General features: G+C 39.6%; 2 protein-coding genes and 1 non-coding gene across 3 annotated transcripts; 1 reads left to right on the top strand and 2 right to left on the bottom strand.

The window, feature by feature from the left end:
• Positions 1 to 2,917: 2,917 nt before the first annotated feature.
• mrps5 (mitochondrial ribosomal protein S5) lies at positions 2,918 to 18,659 on the top strand. The gene is made up of 12 exons (XM_026355909.1): positions 2,918 to 2,983; positions 3,868 to 4,020; positions 4,646 to 4,771; positions 5,263 to 5,376; positions 5,889 to 6,008; positions 7,982 to 8,016; positions 14,603 to 14,693; positions 15,251 to 15,297; positions 15,473 to 15,530; positions 17,446 to 17,508; positions 17,899 to 18,035; positions 18,156 to 18,659. The coding sequence occupies exons 1-12, from the start codon at positions 2,935 to 2,937 to the stop codon at positions 18,378 to 18,380; spliced, it is 1,218 nt and encodes a 405-aa protein (XP_026211694.1). The 5' UTR covers positions 2,918 to 2,934; the 3' UTR covers positions 18,381 to 18,659.
• Positions 18,660 to 19,092: 433 nt separating this feature from the next.
• Positions 19,093 to 19,186, bottom strand: trnai-uau. The gene is made up of 2 exons: positions 19,149 to 19,186; positions 19,093 to 19,128 (listed from the first exon to the last, which is right to left on the bottom strand). It is a non-coding gene; the product is annotated as a tRNA-Ile (tRNA).
• A 732-nt stretch (positions 19,187 to 19,918) lies between these two features.
• On the bottom strand, positions 19,919 to 25,376 carry LOC113158217 (myelin and lymphocyte protein-like). The gene is made up of 4 exons (XM_026353959.1): positions 25,157 to 25,376; positions 21,795 to 21,962; positions 21,563 to 21,691; positions 19,919 to 20,598 (listed from the first exon to the last, which is right to left on the bottom strand). The coding sequence occupies exons 1-4, from the start codon at positions 25,247 to 25,249 to the stop codon at positions 20,524 to 20,526; spliced, it is 465 nt and encodes a 154-aa protein (XP_026209744.1). The 5' UTR covers positions 25,250 to 25,376; the 3' UTR covers positions 19,919 to 20,523.
• Between the last annotated feature and the right edge of the window lie 728 nt (positions 25,377 to 26,104).

Below are 26,104 nucleotides of genomic sequence, written 5' to 3'. Positions count from 1 at the left end.
AAAAAATGCATCCTTAATATAAATAGATTTAGTTTTTAGATACTAACAATGAGAATTTATTGTGAGAAAAACTATAAAGAGATAATTGGTGTCATTCAATTCTTAGCCTGAGGCACAGCTTTCAGATCTGCTGACCAACGCTGCTGGAGGTTCTGTGGTCAAGGCTCAATTGAAAGCTATGTTTCTACAGTTTTAGCTCCACCACCATGGAACAGCCTCCTCCTTCAGTCAGAACAACACTTTTAAATGGATTTTTAAAAGGTTATTTGAACAGTTTGTTGCTACTGAGGTTTTGTAGTTTTCACCCTGATCAGATCTTAACTGCTGTTGTGGTTTCACTGGTGGATTATATTTAAAGTTTTCTTAGACAGTGTCTCTCTCTCACTCACTCACTCACACAGGATTGAGACTCTTTGGCAGGCCGTGTGATAGATGTCCACCTATAATCTCTAAAGCCACCTGGAGAAGACAGATGATTGGAGGATTTTGTCTGTTTCTCGTTGTGTCTCTATTTTTCCCTCTCTCAGTCTGTCTTGCTCTTTCTCATTTACCAAGCTGTTCATTTTGTCTGTGTGGGAAAGGATTTCTCAATGTGTGCGCGCCAGGGTTTGACTGAACTAGGTTGCCAAGGCCAAGACTCAAGATCACTTACAGGATAGATATTTTTTATTCTAATGACAATTAATTAATTGTCACAGTTGACATTTGTAGTTTTGAAAATGTTGTGCAGACCTATTATGTGCAGATTTTGAGTATTGAGTTGGTGTACTACCTCAGACTGTTGCACAGATCAGCCGTGAAGAAGTACTTCACTAGAAATACCAACAATAGAAACAATCCAGGCAGTCAAGGCTGCAGTTCAAAAACAGTGGATCATATCATCTAATCTGGTGAAGCTCGAATGAGCTTGTGAGAAAATGACTTGGTAGAAAAAAACAATAAGAGCTGAGAAGAGAGGTAGAGGTGATGTGTAAGTTCCAGATAAGAGCTCAGTGGAGTGTGTAGAGGAGAAAGATTATGATTCAACAGGTGAAAAGAGGTCTTAGCTCAGGTTGAGACGTTTGAGTGTGATGGAAGTTCAACCACAATAAGATGGTGTCAGTGCAAAGAACAGAACAGTCATTCAGAGCTTAGTCCCACAACACAGTAGGACTTTTCTGTTGATTTTTCAGTGTAGCAGCATTAGTGGCCACTTTTTTCCTTGAACGTCCTCCTTCATGCTCCCACACAGGTGTTTTCAATAGGCTCCATTAGACCTCCTCTCAGGACTGTGTGGTACAAATTGCTGCCTCTCTCCTGTTAGTTCTTTTGCACCTGTTGTGAAGCTAGCTGTTAAAGACAACTTGCCACTTCTCATCCTTTTTGTCACATGGGCTCTAAAGTAATTCCCAGTATAGCTCTGTTGAGCTCTAATCAACCAATAATTAATCTGGGCCTAAATATCTTTACAGACACCTGCAGGTTTATGTTGACCTCAATGAATGTAATGATTTTTTTATTTGTTACTCATGAGCAAATATAATTTGTTCATCATGCATTCATCTTGTTTATGTACACAGGTTTGTATAAAAGAACCACATTATTCTCTATTCCAGTTGCTCGACTGCACTTATTATTCATGTGCATTGAAACTTGCCTGCCACCTAACAATGTCTGTGCAATGCCAGCCCACTCAGCCGGTGTAGAAACCAACCTCTATCATTACATTTTCTTAGTAAGCCGCACTTATGTATTTTAAAAGCAAACTTATTTTACTTTGACTCAAGTTGCACCGAACTGAAGAAAAGTGACTCACTCTTTTACATAAAACCCTGGATGAAGCTGTCATTATGGGGCAATTATTTTGGAGAAATGTTACTGTAGGAAAGATTGATTCTGCCAACAGCAGCTCCCACCTCCTGCTGTCACACAGCTGGGCAGCTGTCCTTTCTGCAGCTCTTTGATTGCAGCTCTCCAATGTATTGGGAAAAATGTTGAGGAAATTATATTGAATAAGGTGAAATTGAGAAGCATAGAGTGGGTAATTACCAGTCACTCTGCTGTGTGGCAAAAGGCTGAGCGCTGATTGTCGGCCCCATGCACATGCTGCTACATATCCTGATGTTTAGAGATTAGATATGCATTCACACACACGAACATGCGAATGACATGTTTGCATGTTCAATAGTGTCAAATTTGACAGCTTCCCTTTTTCTTACTAGATACACACATACACTAGTTCATTTCAAGCTGATTATTTCACGATTCTAAGGCTGCCTTAAAAACTGAAGCTGATAAAATGAACTCAATAAATGTTAAATCATCAACAGATCAGTCATGCTCACAAACAGATTTGCCGTCAACTGCATTCATTTTAGCTTGGTGTTGCTAATGAACTGGCAACTGAATGTATATTTTAATTATCAGTTCTAACGTGGTTTGAAACTATATAATTAAAATTTCAAGCTGAGTTAAATATTAACATTAAATTTAAATGATAGTCATAGCCTGGATAGTTACCAGTAAATCCAATTAGCACAAACACAGCTTATGTTCATAAAGGTATATATGAACATAGTCATATACAACTATATATGTTTATATATATATATATATATATATATATATATATATATATATATATATATATATATATATATATATATATATATATTACATTATATATCCATGTTGAAATTACTCACTGAAGAAGTCATGAAAAAAAACTTTTTATATCTCCTGCATGTATATATGTACTTGCAAAAGTGTATGATGGTACAGTTTTTATTTTTTTACTTCACATTTAGTTGTTTTTTCCCGAAGTTAATTTTATATTTGATAAAAGTTTATCATTTTTCTTGGGAAAGCAGTGATCCTCCCTGTTTACCTATTTTTCATCAGGCACCGTTCAGACTCCTTGTTATCCGCTGAATGAGGACCCCTCATCTTTCCAACATGGCGGCGTCCGTACGGGTGTGCTGTGCCCTACGCATCACACTTGGAGGTGAATTAATTCACTTTTCTTTTATTCTACAGCTTCGTTTATACGTCGCATCATATTTATTGTATTTGTATTTTTCAAATGCGGCTGTTTGGTTCTGTATATCTCTGTTCACTGATTCGGGTCCAGCCCGTCATTGCAGCAGAACTGTCAGAGTCAAACACAGAAAAAACATTACCTTGTCTGTCTTACTGACTGATGTCCTTTGTGTGTGAGTTGCTGTCTAATCTAATTATTTATTGATGTTTAATCGTTTAACTGTTATTTAAGTGCATTAATGGTCTAACATATATAAATGTTTGACTAGATATTTACACTACTGTCATGTATGATATGAAGCGTCTCCCTCACCAAACTACGTGCAACATAATTTAAATTTTGAAGATGCCCACTTGTAACTAAATATAGACGCCGATGAGACAATAACTGAAGACTGGTTACGTACTGGTTGGGTTTGAGCATTGATTCGGCATACATACTTACAATCGGAACAGTTCATTTCAGTGCAATCTCAATTGATTTTTGGGTTTTCTGTCTCTCTTCAGTATTATGTTAACTGGGAACCAAGGAACAGGCCTGGGAGGCATTTGATGCTTCTTAGCTTATAAATTTTAAAGTCTTATTATTAAAGTGTCTTAGTATGTAGGATATTCTTTTTATTGTCCACTAGATGCACACACCACATCACCACATGTGAAGTAATTGATCTCATTAGATTTTGATGTTTTGCTGGATATATTTGCATTCTGATGAGGCAAAACTTGTTTTTTAACTTCCTGTTAGCGTTCTTGATGACACATCTAAAACCTTTAACCTCCATTGTGTCATCTATGTAATGCAGATTGTATACACTGCTCCATCCTTTGGACCCTGTCTCTCTCTTTCAGGTGCTGCACCACTTCGTACCATTGCAGGAGCAGTTCAGGTTTCCCAGTTGGCGAGTCGAGCCTCAACAGCCTCTCTCCAAAGAAATGCTGCGCTTCCTCTGTTCCCTGCAACAGTGTGGCAGCAAACCAGACATGGCAGCTTCTTCAATAAGTGTAAGTACATGTGTGTTTGCTGTTTTAGAGTTAGTGTACAACAATAGCGCACAGGGACTCTACTGAGAAATACACCTGTATTTCTCTATCAAGTGTCTTTAAATAATTACTCTCAGGAGAGTTTTAGTTGTGTTATTGTACTTTTATTCTGTTTATTCACTGACATACGTGTTTCCACAAGGGTCCAATGACAGCCCCTGGGTGATGCCATACGTCATTTGCTGGGCGCCTTTATTCCTTGTTGTTATTGCCCTCCTGAGAGTTGACACCTTCTGAGTACAGCTTTAATTAGACATATACATTAACTCAATAAGTGAAATGCTGATACCAAATGATGCTTTAACTTTGAAAGGTGCTTTAAAAATATAGTGAAAAATGCCATAATAAAAGCTAAACCCAGAATTCAGTTCACTCTTCTTCTGAACCAAGTCTGGTTCTGAATCAGTGCAAGTTGATTTAATAAGTAATTCTTTTCTGTAGTTTTTTGGTTACTATACATAAAAGTATTTTTGTTTGTATTAAACAGTGCTGGTGCTGCACTCTTATTTTGTTTAATTGGCAGCCATTGGTGGCCAGATGTTTCCTAATCTTGTGTGTTCTTGTGTGGGTGTGTTTGTGTTCACAGTGACAGCTGAGCAATTGTGGAAAGGTGTTTTGGCAGAGACCGGTGCAGGATCCAGAAAGGGCCGAGGGAAGAGAATTAAACGCAAACTGAGGAGGGACCTGAACCGAGGGCAGAGCATCGGAGAAGGTACAACGTCTCTGTCCATGTGTCCATTGCCTTCAATCTGTCTCTGCGGATGTACCTCTTCCATGTGATTATCTTTGTTTAGAAGTGCTAAGATGTCTCGTTTTTTAATTCACTTTCCTTAGAAGAATAATTGTTTGAGTCGTCTTTCAGTCTCTTTCTATCAGCTTGTCTCTTACTTCCCTATTATTCTGCTTTGAGTACGGTAGCCTTTGGGAAAAAATTGTTTATGAGACTCTTAAATTTGTAAAACACCCTAAACTCAAATTTCTATGTAGTAGATTATCTCCCTATTTATTTATATATGAATCATGTTGGTTCATTCATAACGTATTAAAATGGAAAATAAATTATTTGTTTTGTTTGCCGTAGTTGTTACTTTCAGTTTACCAAAAAAACTTAAGAAGAAAAAAGTATGAATGGAAATGGGAAATATTTGTTGCTGTGTATTTTCTTTGGCTTCATGTCCTTAATTGTTTTACCTTTCTCCTCAGGTCGTGGTGGTTTTCTGTGGCCTGGTCTCAACTCTCCGGTGATGAGGGATGGTACTCTGCAGAGAATCAGTCGAAGAGGCGAAACCGAGCAGCAGGAGATGCAAGCAGAACTCGGTACAGAGACAAAAAGCACCAAATGCCTACAAACAGACTGAAGTTTCTGGACATGAAGAGATACAACATTAGCATAAATGTTAATATAGACACACAAATATGCTGCCACTTTTCCATTTGTCTGATTTGACTTGATAACACCCAAAAGGTTGAAACTCAGGTGCCACAGCAGCAGAGTAAAAATAAACATAATCATTAAAAAACATTGTCCACTAAGAGAAAGCTAATGTTGTCCACCTGTCTTTAGTTTTTTTATTATTTGTTTTTAACCATTAAGGAGGAGGTCTTTTCAGGAGCCACCAAACAAAAAGCACAGGATATTGGGTCCCGAGAAACAGCACCGCTGGTGTGAGACACAAGCTGCTTGTTTGTCTCCACTCTGATGTCATTTGTTAACAGTTAATTTGATGATGACAGATAACACCTTTGACTTTTATCATGTCGTGCTCTTCAGCTGTGACCTCTGTTATCAGGCCTTCAGTGGTAAATGTGCTGTCGATGTCTTTCTGCAGTGCGTCAGAGGGATGAGTGGGAGAAGAGGAGAAAGATGAAGGTGAAGAGGGAAAGAGGGTGGACAGGAAACTCCTGGGGAGGCATCAGTCTGGGACCCCCTGACCCTGGACCCAATGGAGGTAAACAACACATCGATTTAGAATTTAAATAAAAACACACAGAACTAATCTAAATCAATAACTTATTGGTAGCTGTAAGAAAAAAAGAAGAATCAAGTTTATGTTCTGAGCTTCAGTTTGTAATGAAGAGAATCAGTTGTGTTACAGAAATAGAGAAGATGACACTTTATAAATGAATAGTTCCCACCACCATCGGAAACCATTTAAAGAGCACCTGGAGCTTAATACACTTTATTTGTAATAACATTTCTGAGGAGGAACACGTCGGCTCCAGTCTCTGCACGTGTCCATAACAACAGCCTGTAAAGAAAAATGAATCTGGCGCCAGTGCTCGCTACAGAAGCTGTGATGAGTGTAGATGATGACACAGCAGGTCTCATAGGGATCACTTATTCTGTCTCTCTCACAGATATTCAATGTGTGGCATGAGATGGGAAGACTCAATGACGACTGTAGAGATTTGGGGGGGGCAGATTGATGAAGCAGTAGAGGAGGATCAAGGGGTTTGTGCATGTGTGTCAGGGCAGTATGGTCGCCCATTAGGACTGATGAAGGATTCAACTAAAATGTCAAGTCGGACAGTTTCCTAATTTAGAAAGACATCTTTCTCTCACTGTTCGTCCAGTTCTCTCTCTTTGTGTCACTGGGATTCACAGCTTCCATTCTCTCTCTCTATACTTCCTCTCCACTCTGGGTTTCTCTGCTCTGTTCTCTTCCCCCTCACCTCCTCTATTTATCTCTTTCCTCCCAAGCTCTCTTGTCTTTTTTTTTTCCTTCTCCATAGACAAAAAAAACCTGTATGGCCATACACTTTCTTTCACATTTTAGAGCCATACATTGCTCCAGAACTGAAAATGTCAGCCGGTTAGTCCACAATGAAATATCTCATATTACTAGATATAACTATAGACCCCGGAGGAAATTGTAGATATAAAGCAACATGCAGACACAAATCATACTACAACACAAAGAGCATAAAATGCAACATACATAAAATATTACAAACTACATTGTATTTGGTTCAACCAGCCATGTGACCTAACATTTCCTGTGCTTATGGAGGAGGTGGAGCTGCAGGATATCTGGGTAAAATATGAATCATGATTAATTTCACTCTAAAAAAAGATCATGATTTTGTTTCATGAATCTGATCTTATGTTTACTGGCTTTATGGAGACAAAACAAACATGGGCTTAACTGCTAAAAATAAACTTAACCCTCTATCAGCAGTGTAATATCTAGCCCTAGATTTATGTGAAAGTTGAATATGATGTTGTGGTGTAAACAGTCTCTAAAGCCCACAAAGGTGCATATCCAGCCCAATCAGCGGGTTAATTCCAGCTTATTCGCTCTTATTCCCAGACTTGTTGCATGTTTAAAACGTGGCCTTTGCTGTCGGGATGGAGTTGAGTTTGATTCCCTCAAACTGCCGTCAGATGAGCCGTGTACTTGCTCTTTTATTCATTTGGTTCACGTCCTCCTTGGTTTTCTTTCCTCCTGATATTTCCTCTTGTTTGTCCCTGTGTTAACGAGCTCTCTCACACCTTGAAATACACTCTCTCTTTCTTCCACACACACACACACTGTCACTCTCGCTCACACACACGGGAGCTGGTGAATGTGTTGTGCAAAGAGCTGTAACTAGGTTGCTTGTCTTTGATAGGTTCTCTTTTCTTACAGATGGTGGACTAATGTCCCAGCTGAGGTGTGTGTGTGTGTGTGTGTATGTTCTCCTCAGATCCTTTGAGTCAGCTGCTTTGTTTATTGTTAATTGGTTAGAAGTGAACATGCTGCTGTTGGGAGAGAAACATCCTTCAGAGGTCGCCGATAATGAAAAGTGGTGACTCGTTAACAGAAGCTGCTGCAAGGGCTTCTGGGTATTTGTTTCGCTAGCAGGAGCCTGGTTTCATTGGTTTATGGTGTGTGTGCGCGCGCCTGTGGCTAAAATATTTTCTTTCTCCTTGTCCCCACAGAAACCTATGAGAACTTTGACTCACGTGTCATTGAGGTAAGTGTCTTAAAACCCTGAACTAAGATAAACAGAAGCTTGAAGTATGAAGCTGTATTTGAAAATGTTAGTCAGCATCATTGGCCTTTTATCATCCAGACCCTCGTGGAACAGAGCAGGTTCAGATATAAATGCTTTATTTCAACATGTGTATTCATTCATCCTCTTTGTTTTCTAATAACGTGGCTGAGTAATTTTTCCAGGAATCTGTGCATCTTCTCAAAGTGTCTTTTAAGTTGCTGAAACAAAGACTCAAATCTGGAGTCTAACTAATATACTGGGTTGGCAAACAGCTCTATATATGCTTATATATCAAACAGAATGTGTTTCAGTTGCAGCCTCACTTAAAAACATGCAGAAGCGAATGTCTGCACTGCTGCATAGCTGCTCAGTGACTCTGTCTTAACTATGTATTGGAGCATATTTCTCCTAAACACATACTTGAATTAGTTTGGACTCAACAGTATAACAGTCAGATATAGGTGCTATTTTCTTAACAGTGTATCTAGTCTGAAGTTTGTCTTTTAGAGCAGCACTGTCACACCATTGTTGGCATCACATTAGAAGCGTGTCAAGTGAGTAGATGAACAACAGCCCTGTGATTTTCTCCCTTGTCAGTATAGTGCTGACAGACTGTTATTATTAAATGTGTTTATCATGGCCCATAAACAAAAACATTAATCTTGTGCAATGACAGGAGATGTGTTGTAGCAGATTTAGCTAATAGGTCATTTCCAGCTGCAGCTGCCAGCAGATCAATGTAGTTGTTATAACATATTAAACATTTAAAAAGCCTTAGAGTTGGAAACTGTTTTCAAGAAAGTCAAAATAGTAGAATGTCCACGTGTAGCGTCTGCACATGGACAAATCTACTGAGCATGGGAAGCTGCAGCTAAGCGCAGAATTTCCATTGCCGTATTTTAGCACTCGCTCAGACCAAACTTGTCATATTTGCACTGCATGTTTGAAAAAAAATCATCAACCCTGAAGCGAAGGCCTTTACAATAGGAAACCACTACAACTAATTACTGACAAAAGAAATACAGCAAGCATCTCAAACAGACCTTGAAGACAAATCAGCTTGTTAAAATTACAGGATGAAGGTCGCTTTGTTAGATTTCCTTTAAATCTAAAGTGCTTCACTGGAAAAAAAAAAGTGTGGCCAACCAAAGGTGAAGCCAGCAACCATCCAGTCTAACACAGTAAATGAAAAACATTAGATACAAAGCTGGTGTGTGTTTGTGTGTTATAGGGAGAGATAAGCTGTGTGGACAGACCCACTTCATTTAGATTCTTTCTCTGTCGTCCTGTATTTTACCTTAATTCAATTAGCACTAATGGATCCTACTAAACTAATGGTGATGCCACAATGTTACACACACACACACACACACACACACACACACACACACACACACACACACATATACATTAACTGGCACAGGGAAACGTTCTCCGTTATTCGTGCTGTAGAGTCACACTGAAATCAATACACAGAGTATTAAACCAGTTTTTAGACCTATACATTACCACAATCAGTTTATTGTGTTTCTTTATCAGCGCCTGCTTTGGTGTGTGTGTGTGTATTGTGAGGTTCTGTAATGTCTTTTATTCTTTTTATTGGCATCTCTATATTCCATATGTAGACACCAGATAGTATGTGTATGCCACATTGATGGTGTTCGCCAGCTCTCCTGTCTGTGTAAATAAGACTGATGTCACAGACATTAACTCACTGGCTCCCAGAGAAACTGATGGACGCTTTAATGGTGGCATCTCCCTCTAAAAATATAATGTGTGTGTGTGTGTGCCACTATAAATTCTGGCCTAATGAAATGAAAAAGGCTTACAGGAATAAAAAGGCTTGTCTCCCAAGGACGATCACGATGGCATGCCATTAGGGAACACATCCAACAGCAGGAGAGGAGAAAGAGGGAGGGAGACGGAGAGCAATCTAGAGCAAGAGTAGAAAGAAAATTTAATAAAGAAAAGAATAAAGAAAATGAAGGGGCTTAGTAAGATTGGCAGCAGGTGTTATGACCTGTGAGGTGAAAAAAAATAGATCAGATGATTTTAACTCATCGATTAGGTTTCAGTTTCTTTACTGTTGTGGTTTCCCCTCACTTCCACCATCAGCGTCTTTTCCAGCTACCTGTACATGACCTGCTTCACACCAAACGGCACACAGTGATGGCTCTTATAGCAGAGTTAGTGATAGCTTGACAAGCGTTTACTGTAGCAGCTACAGAGCCAGATTTTCCTTCAGGAGTTGATAAAAAACCAAAGTAGAGCAACAAAAAGATGCATGTTGTAGCTAGAAAAACAAGTTAAAGTGTTTAAATAAGCAGCGGTTTGCTAAAATCTCACTTTATAGGGCGTTAATATGTCAGTGTTGTGTTTAGAGCTCATTGTGCTGCCCCCAAGTGGTCAAAACATCAACTAATGCAGGATTGAGAAGAGATGAACCTAAAATGGGAAAAGATCTGTATATTCAATCAAATGCAGAAATATGACTAATATTTCATTACAATGAATCTGCTCTCCTCTGGCACAGTCCCGGTACAAATCAGTTGGATCTTAGAGAGATGAATGGAGGGGGGGATGATAGAGAGCTGGCCTAAAGGTACAGAAAAGAATGGGAGGAGAGCTCGATCAACAGACAGAGAGATCTGATGTTTATGGCTTCTCTCCAGGTACAGCAGCAGCTTGGACAAGACTCAGTGATTTCATTAAGGGAGATGGGAAGTTGTCAGTGTCAGAGCGGGATCTTTTTTCCCCTCTCTCTTTCTCTCTCTCTCTCTATTCCCTTCCTGACGTCAACAACCTTGAAAGTTTAGCTGAAAGTAAACAGAAGGCGGGTGGGATGAGAGCAACTTTGCAAGAAGTTTCATTTAGATTAGATGTTGTCTATTAACAGCCAAGTGGAGCTCATCAAGCCATGTACACAACTTAATATGCAAAATGAAATTCTCATTAAGGGCACCGATACAGTTTGGTTATTAATTTGTTAAAATAAATACATATATTTGTGATACAGACTATTAAAAGTTCACACACTGTGTAATCTGAATAAATATAATCCTGCGGCAACCCATTAAGACTTGTAATTCAAAATTATAAGAACCTACTGTAGCAGGAATCCCATTTGGATCATAGTTTCAGATAATGGTGCTTTTCCAACTATGTTTGATATTGTGACGTCTAAACAGCATCAAATATCACCACTTTAATGAGAGTAATTAAGATGACACAATATCTTCAATTAGTCTTAAAGTTGAAGTGCAACTTTCATCAGGAATAGGATTGTTGTCCAAATGTATTTATTGAAGCTGACCCATCCAAAAGAGTTTGGCGTAGCAACTGCTCACAAAATGATAGCAAGTAACTAAAAACAAAACTTAATAGATTTACTGGTGCACATTTTAGCTCATGGTGCTCGGAAATGTAGATGCATTGACTGTAGTGCCTAATTGCACAGCAGTGATACTCGTTTGTATGCTGCACTATACAGTGCAGAATTGATTGTTATGGAGTTAGTGTTATAGAAGAGAAGATTTATCCCAAAGCCTGTATATTTGCTTATATTGTCAGCAAACAGTAGTTTCTGAGTTCTCCTGGAGGCTGCAGGATACTTAAAGTATGGAGCATGTGGAAAAACATAAACAAATTCACATCAGTTAAATGAATTTTTTTATTTTCTTCTCTTTCACCCACACAGTCGCACCTTTATGAGGCATTTGCATGATTAACACATACTGATTTCTGAGCCAAGACACTGATTGTTTTTCTCTTGCTCTTCATCTAAATTAAATATAGTGATGGTGTTGGAGAGTCACAGATCTCTCTTAAGGTCATTTTGAAGGAATGCATTTTTAAAAACGTGTGAAACTATATGAAGTGAATCTGAGGTCATGATGGAAGAAATCTTTTCGGTTGTGAAGGAGTAAATAAAGATATCAACTTAAAATACTAGTAAAAGAAATTCCTCTCTATTCGTGCAACAGCAAGTGAGGGAAGCGTTAAGTGTTGCCAGAGGGTTGTGCCCCTGCAGCGACCTCTGGTTCTGCAGTGAGAATCCCTTCCTTGCGCTGCAGCATATAGACAGATACGCAGGCATGCAGCAACAGACTGAGAAAGTCAGAGATGAAACAGAAGTGAGAGCGAGCTTTGAGAAGCCTCCCACCTCCCGGCTGTCCCTCACTCACCCAATCTGCTGTGCTGCTACTGCTCAACCAAAACTGCTGCATCTTCACCTAAACTGAGGAATGGAAAGCCAAAATCTCCACACGACTGGAGACTTATGAGCTTAATGCTAAGAGAAACTGGCTGCAGGTTGCAATGAAACATGAAAATAAATCACTTGTTGAACTTCAGTTAATAAAACAGTGATTCCACGCGATCACGATGTTTACAGAGACAGAGATATTCTTTATCACTAATGACTCGCACACAAATGCATATGTAGCTGGCCAGCATACACAGGTGTGCAGCATTTACGATGCACAGTACCCAGTGAAAAAATAAGTTCAGTATGTGGAGACGTATTAGGGAGACATATCTGTGTTTGTGTGTGTGCCCTGCAGGGTTGTGTTTTCAGTGTTTTGGTGTTTGCTGCTACCCTGACCCCAATCCTCCCGCTGTGGACCTGCAGTCAAATTATAAATCCTGTGTGTTGCGTAACTAGAGGCTGAGGGCAGATCTTCACTTTGAAGTACCCCCAGGTGAAACTCAGCGCTGTTGTGTCACTTGCGCTCTCTGGCGAGGATGAAAGAGTTGAGGTGAACAGTGTTTTCTGGCCCAGATAAGTGCCTGAAAGGTTGAAGGTGGTGTCTGTACAAGCTGCCTGTAGAAGAACACAGCGACGATAGATACAGACACATATCACCTCCTATCTAGCTCCAAATATCAAACAGTAAAGTAGCGACTTTAGTCTTAAATGCTTAAAACTACTGTAGAATTTCAATGCAACAATAATATGAAGGAAAAGTGCTGTGACATAGAACCATCCTCTAATCCCTGATCTAATTGTCTTAATTAACTCAGCTTAATTAACTCATAAGTAGAATCTCAGTGTTTTATGAATCATCCTGACAGTCGGCAGGTCTGCTGCTTCTCACTGCGAGATCCGTGGTGAATTTATTTCTGTGTCTGTGTTTGTGTGAGTGTGTTGTACAGCGTCAGCAGTCCACCTGTATTCACCACAGTACAACACGCTCTCTCCTCTTCATCATTTTATGGACTTCTTTCTGTGGTTTTCTTTTCTCGTTTGTTCTACTCTCTTTATTTCTTTTGTCCTCCCTCGACATTATCTTGGTACTCATATTACCTTCAAGATAAAATTCTCTCATTCCTTGTTCTCTCTTTTTCCCTTTGTATTTCCCTTGTCCACTTTGCCTCCACCTCTCGTCTGCCACCTCTTACCTGCCTTCTCTCCTTTCTCCTATCTTTTGTCCTCTCTTTTTCGACTCCCCCTCGTCTCCCACCTGCCTCCTCTGTATCTGTTCTTCTGCACCTCTGTGTTTTCCATATGGTGACCTCCTCATTCCTCTTTTCTCTCTAATCACCTCTCTTACTTTGTCTTTTTTTTTTTTTGGTCCCTCCTCTCTGCGGTGCGTCTTTGCTTCCCCCTGCTGTTTTAAAAGTCATATTGCAGATAAGCCTGTCTGGTTTGACAGTGGTAAACAAGAAGCTGCATGTGATAGATGACTGAGTGCTCTGTTGACTCAGATCAATGAAAGTCACTTAAATCTGGACAGGCACTCTGCTCTGGATTGACAACACACACAATGAAATACCTTAATAACTGCAGATGTTTTCACGTGGTTTTTTCTGTGCATTGCCTTTTATTGGCCTGACTGGGCTGGACTGGAAGCAGCAGAAGGTACAAGATCAAATAATACTGATGATATATTGAAAGCATCACAACACACATGCACACTTATATGAATATATATTAAACTTATTTTTAGAATAGAAATGAAGCTGTGCTAACTTGGTGATCATCACATTGCTGATTTTGTTACCTTTAAACAGAGTCAGGCTAGAGGTTCAGGAGTTTCCCTGTGTTTCCAGTCTTTATGCTAAGCTAAGCTAACCGGCTTCTGGCTTCTTAGTTGACAAACACATGCGAGAATGGTGTCAAACTTTTTAATTAACTTCTGGCAAGAAATTCAATAAACATATGTTAAAATGTCTTTTAAAGTTTATACAACTATTTCAAAACTTCATAATAAAAATACATCAACACCTGCAGCAGCAACAAAGGGATGACACAGTAAGTCTCTTAGTCTGCTGTTACAAAGGTGCATAATTAGTGCCAACATCTGACAATGATTCATTGTACAGAAAAGGGTGTAGAGATTAGGGTTAAGCTCAATGTCAGAGCTGTTTTGGTCTTATTGTTGCAACTATGACCTACTGTATTTGAGATGATGGTCAAACAGGAGGCTGCTGATATCAGGTGATGATGATCAGGGTCATTTTTAGTTTTTATTTTATTATTATTATTATTATTATTATTATTATTATTATTATTATTATTATTATTATTATTATTATTATTATTATTATCATTGCTGTTTTGTAGGTGAAGAGAGTGTTCAACATGACAGCCAAGGAGGGCAGGAAGAGGTCCATCAGCTGTCTGGTCGCTGTGGGAAATGGGAACGGAACCGCAGGTTTGAATCTATCTGAAAAATAAATACAGATCATAAAACAGCATCACTTGAAAAAGTGATGCTGGTACAAGAAGGTGAAGAGGAAGTAGAAGTAGGGATTTGAACCCCGATCTCCTGCATTGAGGGCAGCGATCTTACTACTACACTATCCAGCCTCTTAACAACATGGAACAGAGCCAAAAGTGATTTTGACATTTTCAGGGTGTTTGCAGAAATAACTTTCTTATTTTCTGTAGACAGGAGGAAGAGCAGGAAATAGTTTTGACAGTTTCCAGGCTCGTCAGAAATAAGCAGCATACTAAATAAAATGCTGAGGGAACTCTGAGGTTCACCTGCCTTCAGTGTGTCACTTCAGAGTCTGTTAGCTTTTTTTTATTTATATCATCAAGACACTGTGTTCATGATGTGAAAAGACTTGAAATCAAAAAGCCAAACACCTCATTTATTTGAAATATTCAGGGTTTAATTGGCTTCATCACTGTCACACTGAACTCCTGACTGTGTCGATCACTCTGCTTTGAGACATGTTTTAAACCCACTCTGCTTCCCCCCTCCAGGTTTTGCATTGGGTAAAGCAGCAGACAGAATAACAGCTCTGAGGAAGGTAAGACCACAGAGTCACACACAATAATTATTCAATAATCATTCCTCTTTTGTTTTTGTTTTTTTCTATGAATAATAAATGTTTGTATTCTGCAGTGTTAACTTATATTAACTGTTCTCTGATAAATAATCATCTGGATGTTTCTGTGTTTCCTTCCTGTAACTGTGATCTGCAGGCCAAGAACAGAGCCTTCTACTACCTGTACTATATAGAACGATACAACAATCACACCAGTAAGTGAGACTCTGATTATTCTGAGTTTAAATTCTCTTTACAGTTTTTGCTTTAACAAAATCCTCAACATCACCTTACGAATAGAGTTAATGTCACGTTGTCTAGATCAACCACTCCCCTCCACACTTAATTTTAAGCTCTGTGATATTAAAACAAAATTCACTATAGTCCTGGACCTTTGACATTTTATCGAACTGTTTGCTCTGATTATTCAACCAGGGCAGCTCAAGTCGTAGAAATGCTCCAGCTGAGAGTGTGATATTACCTACAGGAAAGAATGAATGACCTTTACCTGCAAAACCAAGGGCAACCCTATTACTTACATATTGTTTCTCCTCCTCCTCCTGCATCTCTTCCAGTTCTGGTGCACTCCACTTGTCCAGCAGTAACCCCTTATATCACCCACTAGCACTCCAACAAGCAATATCATCTGAAAAATGGATTTGTGAAGAAAGACATGAAAGTTAAAATGCACCACTTGTGCTTTTTTTTTTTATTATTGTAAAACTCCATTTGCCTGCTTCTGCTGCTGCTGCTCCAAAGCCAGAAAGATTAATGTGTGTGTGTGAGTCATCAGCCTCCACCGCGCCCACCGGAGGAGAAAGTTAGCTTCCTGCTTTGGCCCAAAACCAGGCGAGAAGTGCCCGTGTGTTTGTGTTTGTGTGTGTGTGTGTTTCCACCCAGTTTGAGCTCAGCACTGTGGTATATTTAATTTTTGCAGGTTCATAGAAAAAAACAGTCAAATCTCTCCACATGGCAGCTCATACTGTGCAGCCATCTGTAACCTGTCTGAGTCGTTACATGAGTACATCACTTGTTTACTTCTTCGTCCTTTAGGATTTAAGAAACAGCCTTTTTGACACTTGTTACTGATTATTTTCTGACAGATCAGATCGCATCTAGATAATTCTTGTCACCAATTTTTGTCCAACATGTGGACATCCCCGACTTGGCTGCTAAAGGTGTTTTGCTGGAAAAACAAACCACATAAACAAACAGAAGGGAAGCTGCAGGTTGATAAGTTGGGGAATAGCTCAGATCTGGCAGATGTTTAAGCTCCACCAGGGACCAGGGTTATTTTGTGAATATTTATGTGGATTCAGTGATGCTCACTAAAAGTTAAAGAAAACTACAGTGAAGTTGAATAAATTGAATGTGGCAGTGCTGTTGCAGGTTTCTGTTTTGTCAGTCACACTTAGAAACAATATAAAAACTGTTTCTAGGGAAGAATCTTCCTTCTTTTTCTGTGTGACTTTGTCACTGTTTGCACCAGTGAGTCACACGTCACATCAGAGACGCACATACTGTTCCAAAGGAACCTGGACCTCCTGCAGCCTCAGCAAATGTTCTGCTCCGTCTATCGTGTGCTTGACATTTAGTTTAGCATTTTAGATTTCTTCTTTCAGCATGATGTGTCCTCTAAGCACCAAATTCTCCAACTCTTTCATCTCTGTTGTTGCAGCATCAAGGTACAAAAGCTTAATTAATTGCGTAACAATCCAACTGGATGCGACAGCATCCATGAAGACGTTTTAAAGCGATGTGACACAAGAACATAATTTTAGCCCGAAGCGACGGAGCTGCTCTGTCTTCTCAGGCTTTGTTCAACAGAACACAGCTCCCACAGAGGGACTGTGTGTGTCTGAATAACTAATGAGCCACAGCTGCTGCAGTGAGACTGTGGCATGTGGAAGGACATCTGGTGGGCAGGTAGAGAAACACAAGACCTGAGGGAGAACAGGAAAAAAGATGCATAACAAAGAACCAGTGTCTTTGCTTGGAAAAGGCACAAATCATGTAAAAATAATTGGACCTTCTGGAATAATTTTGTCTGTTTATTTAGTTTGCTCTCTGTCTTTCCCCTGCTCCGCAGTTTAGTGGCAGTAATTTAGTTGTTACTCTTCTCTCCAACAGTTTATCATGACATAGAATCCAACTTCAAGAGGACGACGCTGCGCATGAAGAAACAGAACAAAGGTACGCACTGAGAAAACGCTTATCATCACCACCTTTCCTAAAAAATAACAGTATTATTACAGAAGTAAATAGGAAGTAAATATTAATAATTCATATTAAACCGCTGAATATACATTAACATGTTGTGTTCTTTCAGTGTGACAGTGTTTCTTTAAGCCTATACTGCCATCTTGTGTAGGACTAGTGTAGCTGTTTGCTGCCATAAAGGCTGCATAATGAAACCTTCTGGAAATGTTTTCAAACTATTCAGACGCTACGACATTATAGTCATATAATGAAGTGTTAGACGAATAAGATACAGTTCTTTACGTCTCAGTTTGTGTGAGCAGAATTTCCAGATCTTTCCTGTATTATTTACAACAAATACATGGTTCTGTTTTCTTGCTACAGGTTATGGTCTGCACTGCCACCGGGCCGTCATCACTCTGTGCAAGCTAATCGGGATTCAGGACATGTACTGCAAAGTAGAAGGATCCGTCAACCTCCTTAACATCACTAGGGCCCTCTTCACTGGACTAGCCAATCAGGTGAGGTCATGTTGGCACAGTGAGAGGGACCTTTGGAGAACATGAAGATCTGATAAATGATAGCAACAGTTAAAGTGCAAGTACACTGAATGACTTTATGTTGTACGTTTTATTTTTCAGGAAACCCACCAAACACGGGCCGATGAGAAGCAGCTCCATGTGGTTGAGTTTCAGTCGCAGCGGGGCCCGCTGCCTATGGTGGTGGCAAGTCCTAAAGCGGGGGCACGACCTGACCCGGAGCCTGAAGACGAGATCCCCGACACACGGCTGCACTATGACGACGTTCGAGCCACGCAGGGGACCAAACGTTCAATCTGGGCCAGTGTCAAACGCACCGTGTGGTAGTGTGGGAGTGGACTGATCAGACCACAGGCCAGATTCTTGGACTGATAGGAGATGGAGGGTCTGGATTTTGGCTTGGCTTAAAATAAATAAATAAAAAGCTGAAATATATGTGGGACAAGCAGAATATGGAGTTTGTAAATGTCTGAATGTTCTGTCAACGTTCTCAAACTGAAAACATCTCGTTCAGAAAATGCACCCTAGATATCAGTGTTTCCTTTGACTGCTGGAAATCCACTTCATCGTTCACATGGAATTGTTGAAATAAAAGGAATAAACATGCCTAAAAATGTATTTTATACTGCTGGTTAGATGAATATTGCACGTTGCATAACAGCAGACCTTTGTTGGAGGCCATACCCTGAATGTGTCCTGTCAACAGTTCCACTGTGTACTATCAAACAAAGAGGAAGTCCAAAAACCTTTTTTTTAAAATAGGGTTCAGTCCAATTTTAGTGAGAACCATTTGGTGCCTGTCACAAAGTCAGGTGAGCGGATCTGTTCCACTTAGCCTATGACAACACGGTTTGTTTGCCCAAATTTTACTATATGAATCAGACCTGTACTACCACTAAATCTCCACAGGGCAGTGGGAATGTTGCTTGTTTATTATTATATGATAAAATATTGATTGGACTTGGAGGAAGGTCGAGTTGTTCTTGGATCTCAACACACAGGTAATAGGAACACTGCACTGCCACACACAGCACAGAGATGCTCCAGGTGAGGCTTGAACTCACAACCTCGGCATGGCTCTGCAGCATACTGCCTTATAAGTACCGCGCGCTGACCGATTGCGCCACTGGAGCCTGTTGGGGGGATTGGCTGCATACAATAGTAACTAAACCTGATATTAGGAGCGTAAAGATCACAGCCCCAGTTATATCTGAGCACATTTAATAAGTAAAAATACATGAAAGAGAAAATATGTTAGAACAGCTGCAATCAGGGAAACTTTTCCCTCCACGATGTGACTTAAAAAAAGTTTCTTCTCATCCTTTATCGAAACTCCCCTTCACTATTTTTCCTTCACACACATCATGCCAAACTATTTTCCAGAATGATTGCAGCTATTGTAGCAGTTCCAGGACTCTTATCCTGCTAATCAACTTTAAATATGGAAAGGAACGAGGTAAATATTTACCCACTGTTACACTAGATGTGTGACTGAGCACAACACTGATAATGTGCCATAGTTGGGCTGCAGCTGTTCTTGCGGGAGCATTTTAACCACGTCAGACTGAGTGAATGGCAGTGAAGATTCAAAATAAATCAAAGTGTATGAAGAGCAAAGTCATGTTTACATCAATATCCTGCTTTAAGAGTGCAAAACATGGCATCTCGATGATCTGGTTCCATTAAAATAAGAGTTTTAAGACTCTTTTACAAACCACTCTGCATTTAATACACTTCACACACACACATCCCTTCTTCCTGCTGGACTTTCCGGTTTTTCCACTACATGAAACACATCCCTACCTGTGCAGCCCCTTGTATTGTTTTAATGTAGGACAAGCATCCAAAATCTTTTCTGCATCAGCTCCATTTCAACACAGGTGTAAACTCTTTTATTAAATCATCAGGTGCCTCCGACCTCGTCACTGATTACAGCAATGTACAACATGTTCTTTACAGACGTCACATCCAGTGGCTTCATATAGTTTTTAAAAATGTTTTTCAAAACATATTGAACATGTTGCAACAAAAACATGATATTTATTGGTGTATGCATAGGCATGAATCCAAACATACTGCAGATGATAATATGAAGAAAACAACAGGTATCATTTCATATTATTTGATTATTTGTTTAGAAAATAACTCGACTGCAATAACATATAAATCGTTGTCCATAGTTCATTTTCAAATGATTTCATTTTCCACAATTATATACTGTAAAACATTTCTAGGTTCCAAGGCTTCCCTTTGCTCATTGTTCTTTGTTTTTCTTGTGCATGCTTATGTTTTTTATGTGGTGTTTCTTTGAATCCCCACCTACTCAACTTTCAGTAACATTACTACACGTCTAATGGGGCGGAAAACCTGCGTTATGTACCTGACGAGACTGATGTTAATTGTAGGTTCAGTAATTTCATCACACACATGCATGTAGACACAAAGACGGGATGTGATTCCGTGCGCCTCCTCAGAAGCTTTTCCATCGGATGGCAGCGAGGATGACGTGAATGAAGTAGAAGAGCGTGGCCACAAAGGCGAACACCTGAGACACAGACACAAATGAACTCAGATCAGATTTCAAAGATTATCAACGATCAGTCTGTGCAAAGCTCATTACTCCACATGAGTTGTTTTGTGATTATTTGTTTTTATTGTTTATACTAATAGTTTGTAGGGAGGCGCTTTCAGAATCTAATTTATTTATTGAAGCAAATTCTTGTTTCCAACCACAACAGGCCTGTGTGAAAACGAAGCGTAACAAACCTACTGCTCGCCCTGTTAAATCTACACATAACTTAAATAAGACCTTTTTAGCAATGTGAAGTTGAAGCACACTGTGGTGTGAGCAGGTGATATTCCAATAGAGTTGAGGAAGAAAATGACTGAGCTACACCAGGTTTTCAAGGTTCTGGGAATCCAGAAAACCTCAGTGTGGATCATTATGTCAAAAGTGAGAAAACTTAGCAGCACAGAGGATCTTTGCTAGAAGAGCACAGAGACGACTCATCCAGGAAGTTACACAGGAACCAAGGAAACTGGGCTGAAAATGATCCAAAACATAAGAGCACTTCCACCTCTGAATGTCGACACAAAATAAAGGTTTTTATGTTGTGTCGTCAAAGTCCTGACGGAAAACCCACTGAGATGCTGTCCATCATGGCTGAACTAAAGAGGGAGCCAGACAGATCCAGTTCCCGTCGTCTGCAAGTAACTATTCAGTTTAAGTTTAAGTTAGGTGGGGAAATGATGGTCCCAATTCACATGGGTGACAGGTGTCGGATACCTGTAACTTATTTGCTTCAACAAATTGTGATTAAAACTGTATTTTGTGTTTGTGCACACTGTCACAAACTGTTTCGCATCTGCTGGAAGTTGCAAAGTGTTATTTTGATAAGTAAACAAATGGATATGAATTTTCCAAGGTAATAAAATAAAATAGCTCCATCATCACAGAAACTGTTGTTAGTTATTATTTATTTTATTAATCATCTTGAAATAATTCTCACCACAGCAGCAATGTCAATCTTGTAGATTCTTGATTGATCCAGTATATCTCTTTTCCCCAAGGTGATATAAGCCAAAGCCACACCTGCACTGAGGTAAAAGAACGCTGCCAAGGCGTGGTAAGCAACGTCCTGGACACACACACAGATTAAATAATAATATTACAACATGGCCGCAGCTGCATTTTCTTTTGTTCAGTTTTGTTTTGCGTTTCCTTTAATCTTTCGCTCTTACAGCAGCAGCCCAGCCAGAGCTGTTCTTATGGCCCCCGGCAGAAAAGATGGCCATCCAGAGGAAGGTCATGACGAAGCAGAACACAGAGACGAACATCACCCAGCCCAGAGGGTTCGCTGGGTCCACGTGGGTCGACGCCACCAGGATCCAAACCAAACCGCCAAATACCTGCAGACGGGAAAAGCAACAAACGAGTCTCAGGATTAGTTGGATTTATGATATTTATGATATTAGTTCATAGAAATGTGGCCTGAAGCATTTTAAACATTTTAAAAACATGCTAATGGTACATTCTTGCAGCTGTTGAGGAATATTTAAGATGCAGAGGAGAGTTTATTTTAGCATGAAGTCTGGATCATTAAGGAGAAATCTAACCTGTCTCAGTCCAAAGTAAAAATAAAATAAAATACAGCAGTGCCAGTAAATCAAGAGCTCATGATCAGCACCGTTTCAGGCTGATTTTTAAACTCACAAACTTCCTGGAGTCGTTGTTGCATCTCCTGTTAGTGCTCAGAGGCGAGAAATGTCTGAATTTATAGCTACTGAGCTAAACACTGTAGATTTAAATTTACATATGTACACATCAGCGTGTGCTCATCTAACTCCCTCACGGTGGTCTATTTATGAAAAGACAAATAAGAAATAAACAAAGTCAGTCGTGTACAGCCAACACTAACTAATCCAAACTCCACTCAGATAGAATTTACATTTCTAATATTTATTTATTACTTATAGGATTGAAGTGCAGTGTGCTGCTCTGTACAAATCTATTAACTGAGGCGTTGATGAGTTTGATTTTAAAAGGAGAGCCCCCGCCCTCCTTCATCCCTCAGCACCACCCCGGCATTCACAGGTGAAGCTGAACGTTTCATTAACAGAATACTTATGCTTCGTGATACCAGCGTAATCTTTTTTTGTTTTGTATTTTTGCTGGTCATTGTTCAAACTAAACCCCACCCGTCTGTCACACCAGATAGGATAAAACAAACAGACTGTATGTTACACATACAGTGGTTTTACCAACACGTATTTTAATGCTCCTTTCTTCATAACCTGTGTTTAAATGCTTTCTTTGTCCAAGTCCTGTTTTCTTTGTCCCGCCTTCACAATAAAGTGAGTGAATCATTCAGTCAGTGTGAAATGACTTACTAATGATGCAGTACAGTGAGTCCCTGAAGGCATGAAACCTTACCACCAGCTAATTCTGTTTTGTTACTCTCAGTTTCTTTTCCTCTATGTGACCTATGGCTTGCACGTAATGAAGGGAATTTTGAATCCTGTGCAGGTTAAATTAGATAAAGGTATATTCCTAACTCTCACGACAACTGGTGAAAGGAGACTGATGCTGTTCAAGCCTCCCTCAGCACCATTATTTCTAACTCATAGGTCACCTGTGTGTTGATAAAACATTATCTGTTGTTGAGGGAAGATTCAAAAGCAAGAAAGGAAGATGAAATGCACACTCAGTGAAGATGTGGAAAGACATTTAGCTGGAGGGAAGTGACAGGTAGCCGGTGGGATCAGAGTCGTGGTAGGAAGACATTCTGAAGGACCTGGAGACAGCAGCAGCATGATTTGCAATCAGCTGGATCCATTTAATAAAGGCGTGAAGGAATTCTTACTATATTAGTCACATCTGATTTAAGGATTCAGACTGTTGATACTGCAAACACAATAAAGTTGTGACTACAGTGTTAAATTGAATATTTCAAACATCCTAAATGTGTCTGAATGTATTAAAAAGATGTGACTGCACAGACGAAGGACGAAAAACACAGTAAAACAGAGTCTGAATTACTTTAGTAGTTTTACTGCCATACACTACAAAAATTGAACCCAGATATCGAGTGCAGTGAGTCTGAATCACCATTTTACACTTTTATAACGCGCTGAGTTCAGCTTTAAACTATTGGAAATTTAAGACACTGACTGATTTTCTGTCTCTCGGCTGATGAACAACATGGGAGCTACAGAGACTTGAGGTTTGTTGATCTAAGTTGCTCCCTTAAAGCTATCTGCTGTCTAAAAACAAGACTCCACCACAGGTTGATATGATAATGCAACTCTTGAAGCCTGAGCAAACATTAGTTAGAAATACAAAGAGGTGATCTGACAATCTTGCAACTTATATAAGATGTAACACCAGCTGAGTCACAAGCAGTGTGCAGGAAGCATTCACATTTAGTTTTACAGGATCTGCTTGGTTGATAAAAGGTGAAAGATTGTTGTTATCAGTGTTACATGTTACTGTATCCTGACCACATTTCAGTGTCTTTGTTGTCTTTTGGTATTATACCTCACACAGGTGCACTGTAACAGTTTCAGTTGGCCAGAGACCAAGGGAAAGGAAAGAAAGACAAATATTATAGAGTGAACTCCTACGTGACTTGTTCTGCATCAAACCACTGCAGACTGCAGTTTACTTATTGAGACATGCACTGCAAAAAAGCATTGTCATATGAAGTAATCTAGTATTCTCTTCACACAAGATCATCCCCATCTTGTTTTCTGTAGAATCACATTTAATAAATGTAAAATGTGACCTCTCTTCAGTCTGTAATATATGTGCGCAGCTCTCACAGGAAGAGTGGCTTAATAACTGTGAATAATGTGGGTGAAGCTGGACCACTGACATGCACCATGCATCATCGTCACGAGCCGTCCCTTTATAAATAAAAAGTAAAATAAGCCCTAAAGTAAATCGGTGACTTTGCAGGAATATAAACTAAAACAGCTCCTTTTTGTAGATTTGTATTTTTTACATTTACATTTAATCATTTTGCTTTTTTTACAAAGTGACTAACATGTGAGGTACAAGGCAAAGGCAAAAAATCAAAGCCAAGAGAAACTCAAAAGTAAAGTGTTCAAGGAAGTTCTGTTTCCGCTTCATCTGTTTTCCACTGGTTATATAAGGAGTTTCTATGTTTTGTCAAAGTTGAGGATAAAACTACTAAAGCCACGTTCTGTCTTAGATTAGTAGCACAGATACAATATAAGTAAACAGAAACAGAAACACTTTTTCGATAGCACTCTGCTTTGATGTTGGTTCTCCTTGACTTAGATTTTTGCTTGCCTTGTTCCTCACTTGTAAGTCGCTTTGGATAAAAGCGTCTGCTAAATGACTAAATGTAATGTAAATGTAAAATAAGTGAATCGAAGACGTGAAAAGCTGCGAGCCCCTCTCCTTCATCATCTATCATTTCACTAAAATGCACTAAAATATATGTACATTAAAACTAAAATATGCATTTTGGGTTTAATCAAAATGAAGAAACCAAATTATTTGAAAATATTAACTTCTGTTAAACTAAAAATAGAACAAATGTCTTTATGATGCTGCTCCTCCTCTGTCATCCACTCACCAGTTCAGGCAGGTAAAATATATCCGGGGCTGTGGTGCATATCCCCAGTCCGCTGGGCAAACTCCCCATGGGCTGAGCAGTAGTTGCAGCCATCTCTGCCTGTTCCTTCTCCTGGTGTCTACGGTGCCCTCTTTTCTGAAGTAACGGCGGCTGCTCGTCCTTATAGGAAAGCTGCTGCAAGTGAGAGGACAAACCCGTTCTGCTTTTGTTAAGAGATCCCGTCCCACAATAGTTTGTCGCGCTGACACACCTTCATCTTAAGATTACCTGCTGTTTTCATGTGAGCTAGTGACCTGTGAGGGAATTTTGAAAGAGCCAGTGGAGGAATTTTGTGCCCACAGGCTACAGTAAAAACCAATGTAGCTAAAATATCTTCAGAGTTTCTGTTGAGCAAAGAAACATCCCAACTTCGTGACCCTCGCTTCACCACTGACAGCAGAGCCTGCAGGCTCTCTTTGTTTTCCATACATGACTTAACAAAGAAACTTCCTTCCAGAATATGTGATGGTGATTAGCTTTGTGGGTGAAGACACCAAACTTTAACCTACAGACACATTTTAAAGCATTACTCCATATCTTTGTGAAGCTGCACTAGTCAGTAAATGTTCATCATTGACAAAGTACTTGTGGTCACAAACCCACAGTTTGTAACTCAGGAGCCTTTTTTTTTTTAACCAAGCTTATTTCCAGTCCAGTAGTTTTATGTCCTGCAACTTTCCTGTTTTCCTCCAGTCCAAAAGCTTTTATTAACCTATTTCTAGCCGCAGCACAAAACAATGAGCAAATCTTATACCCTACTTTATCAGCACCCAATGAATGCGAGACAAATGTTTCCCTCAGGAGTTGGACTTCATGATATGGGTTTAAATGTTCTTTATTTATTTGCCACTTCCTGAACATCACTATAATTTCTTTTGCAGGCTAACACGTAGCTCGTTCCTTAGCAAA

Source organism: Anabas testudineus, chromosome 15 (genome assembly GCF_900324465.2).
Source record: "Anabas testudineus chromosome 15, fAnaTes1.2, whole genome shotgun sequence".
In the NCBI taxonomy this organism is placed as follows: Eukaryota; Metazoa; Chordata; class Actinopteri; order Anabantiformes; family Anabantidae; genus Anabas; species Anabas testudineus.
Note: the sequence above shows the minus strand (reverse complement) of the source record. Positions and strands in the feature narration are given on the sequence as shown.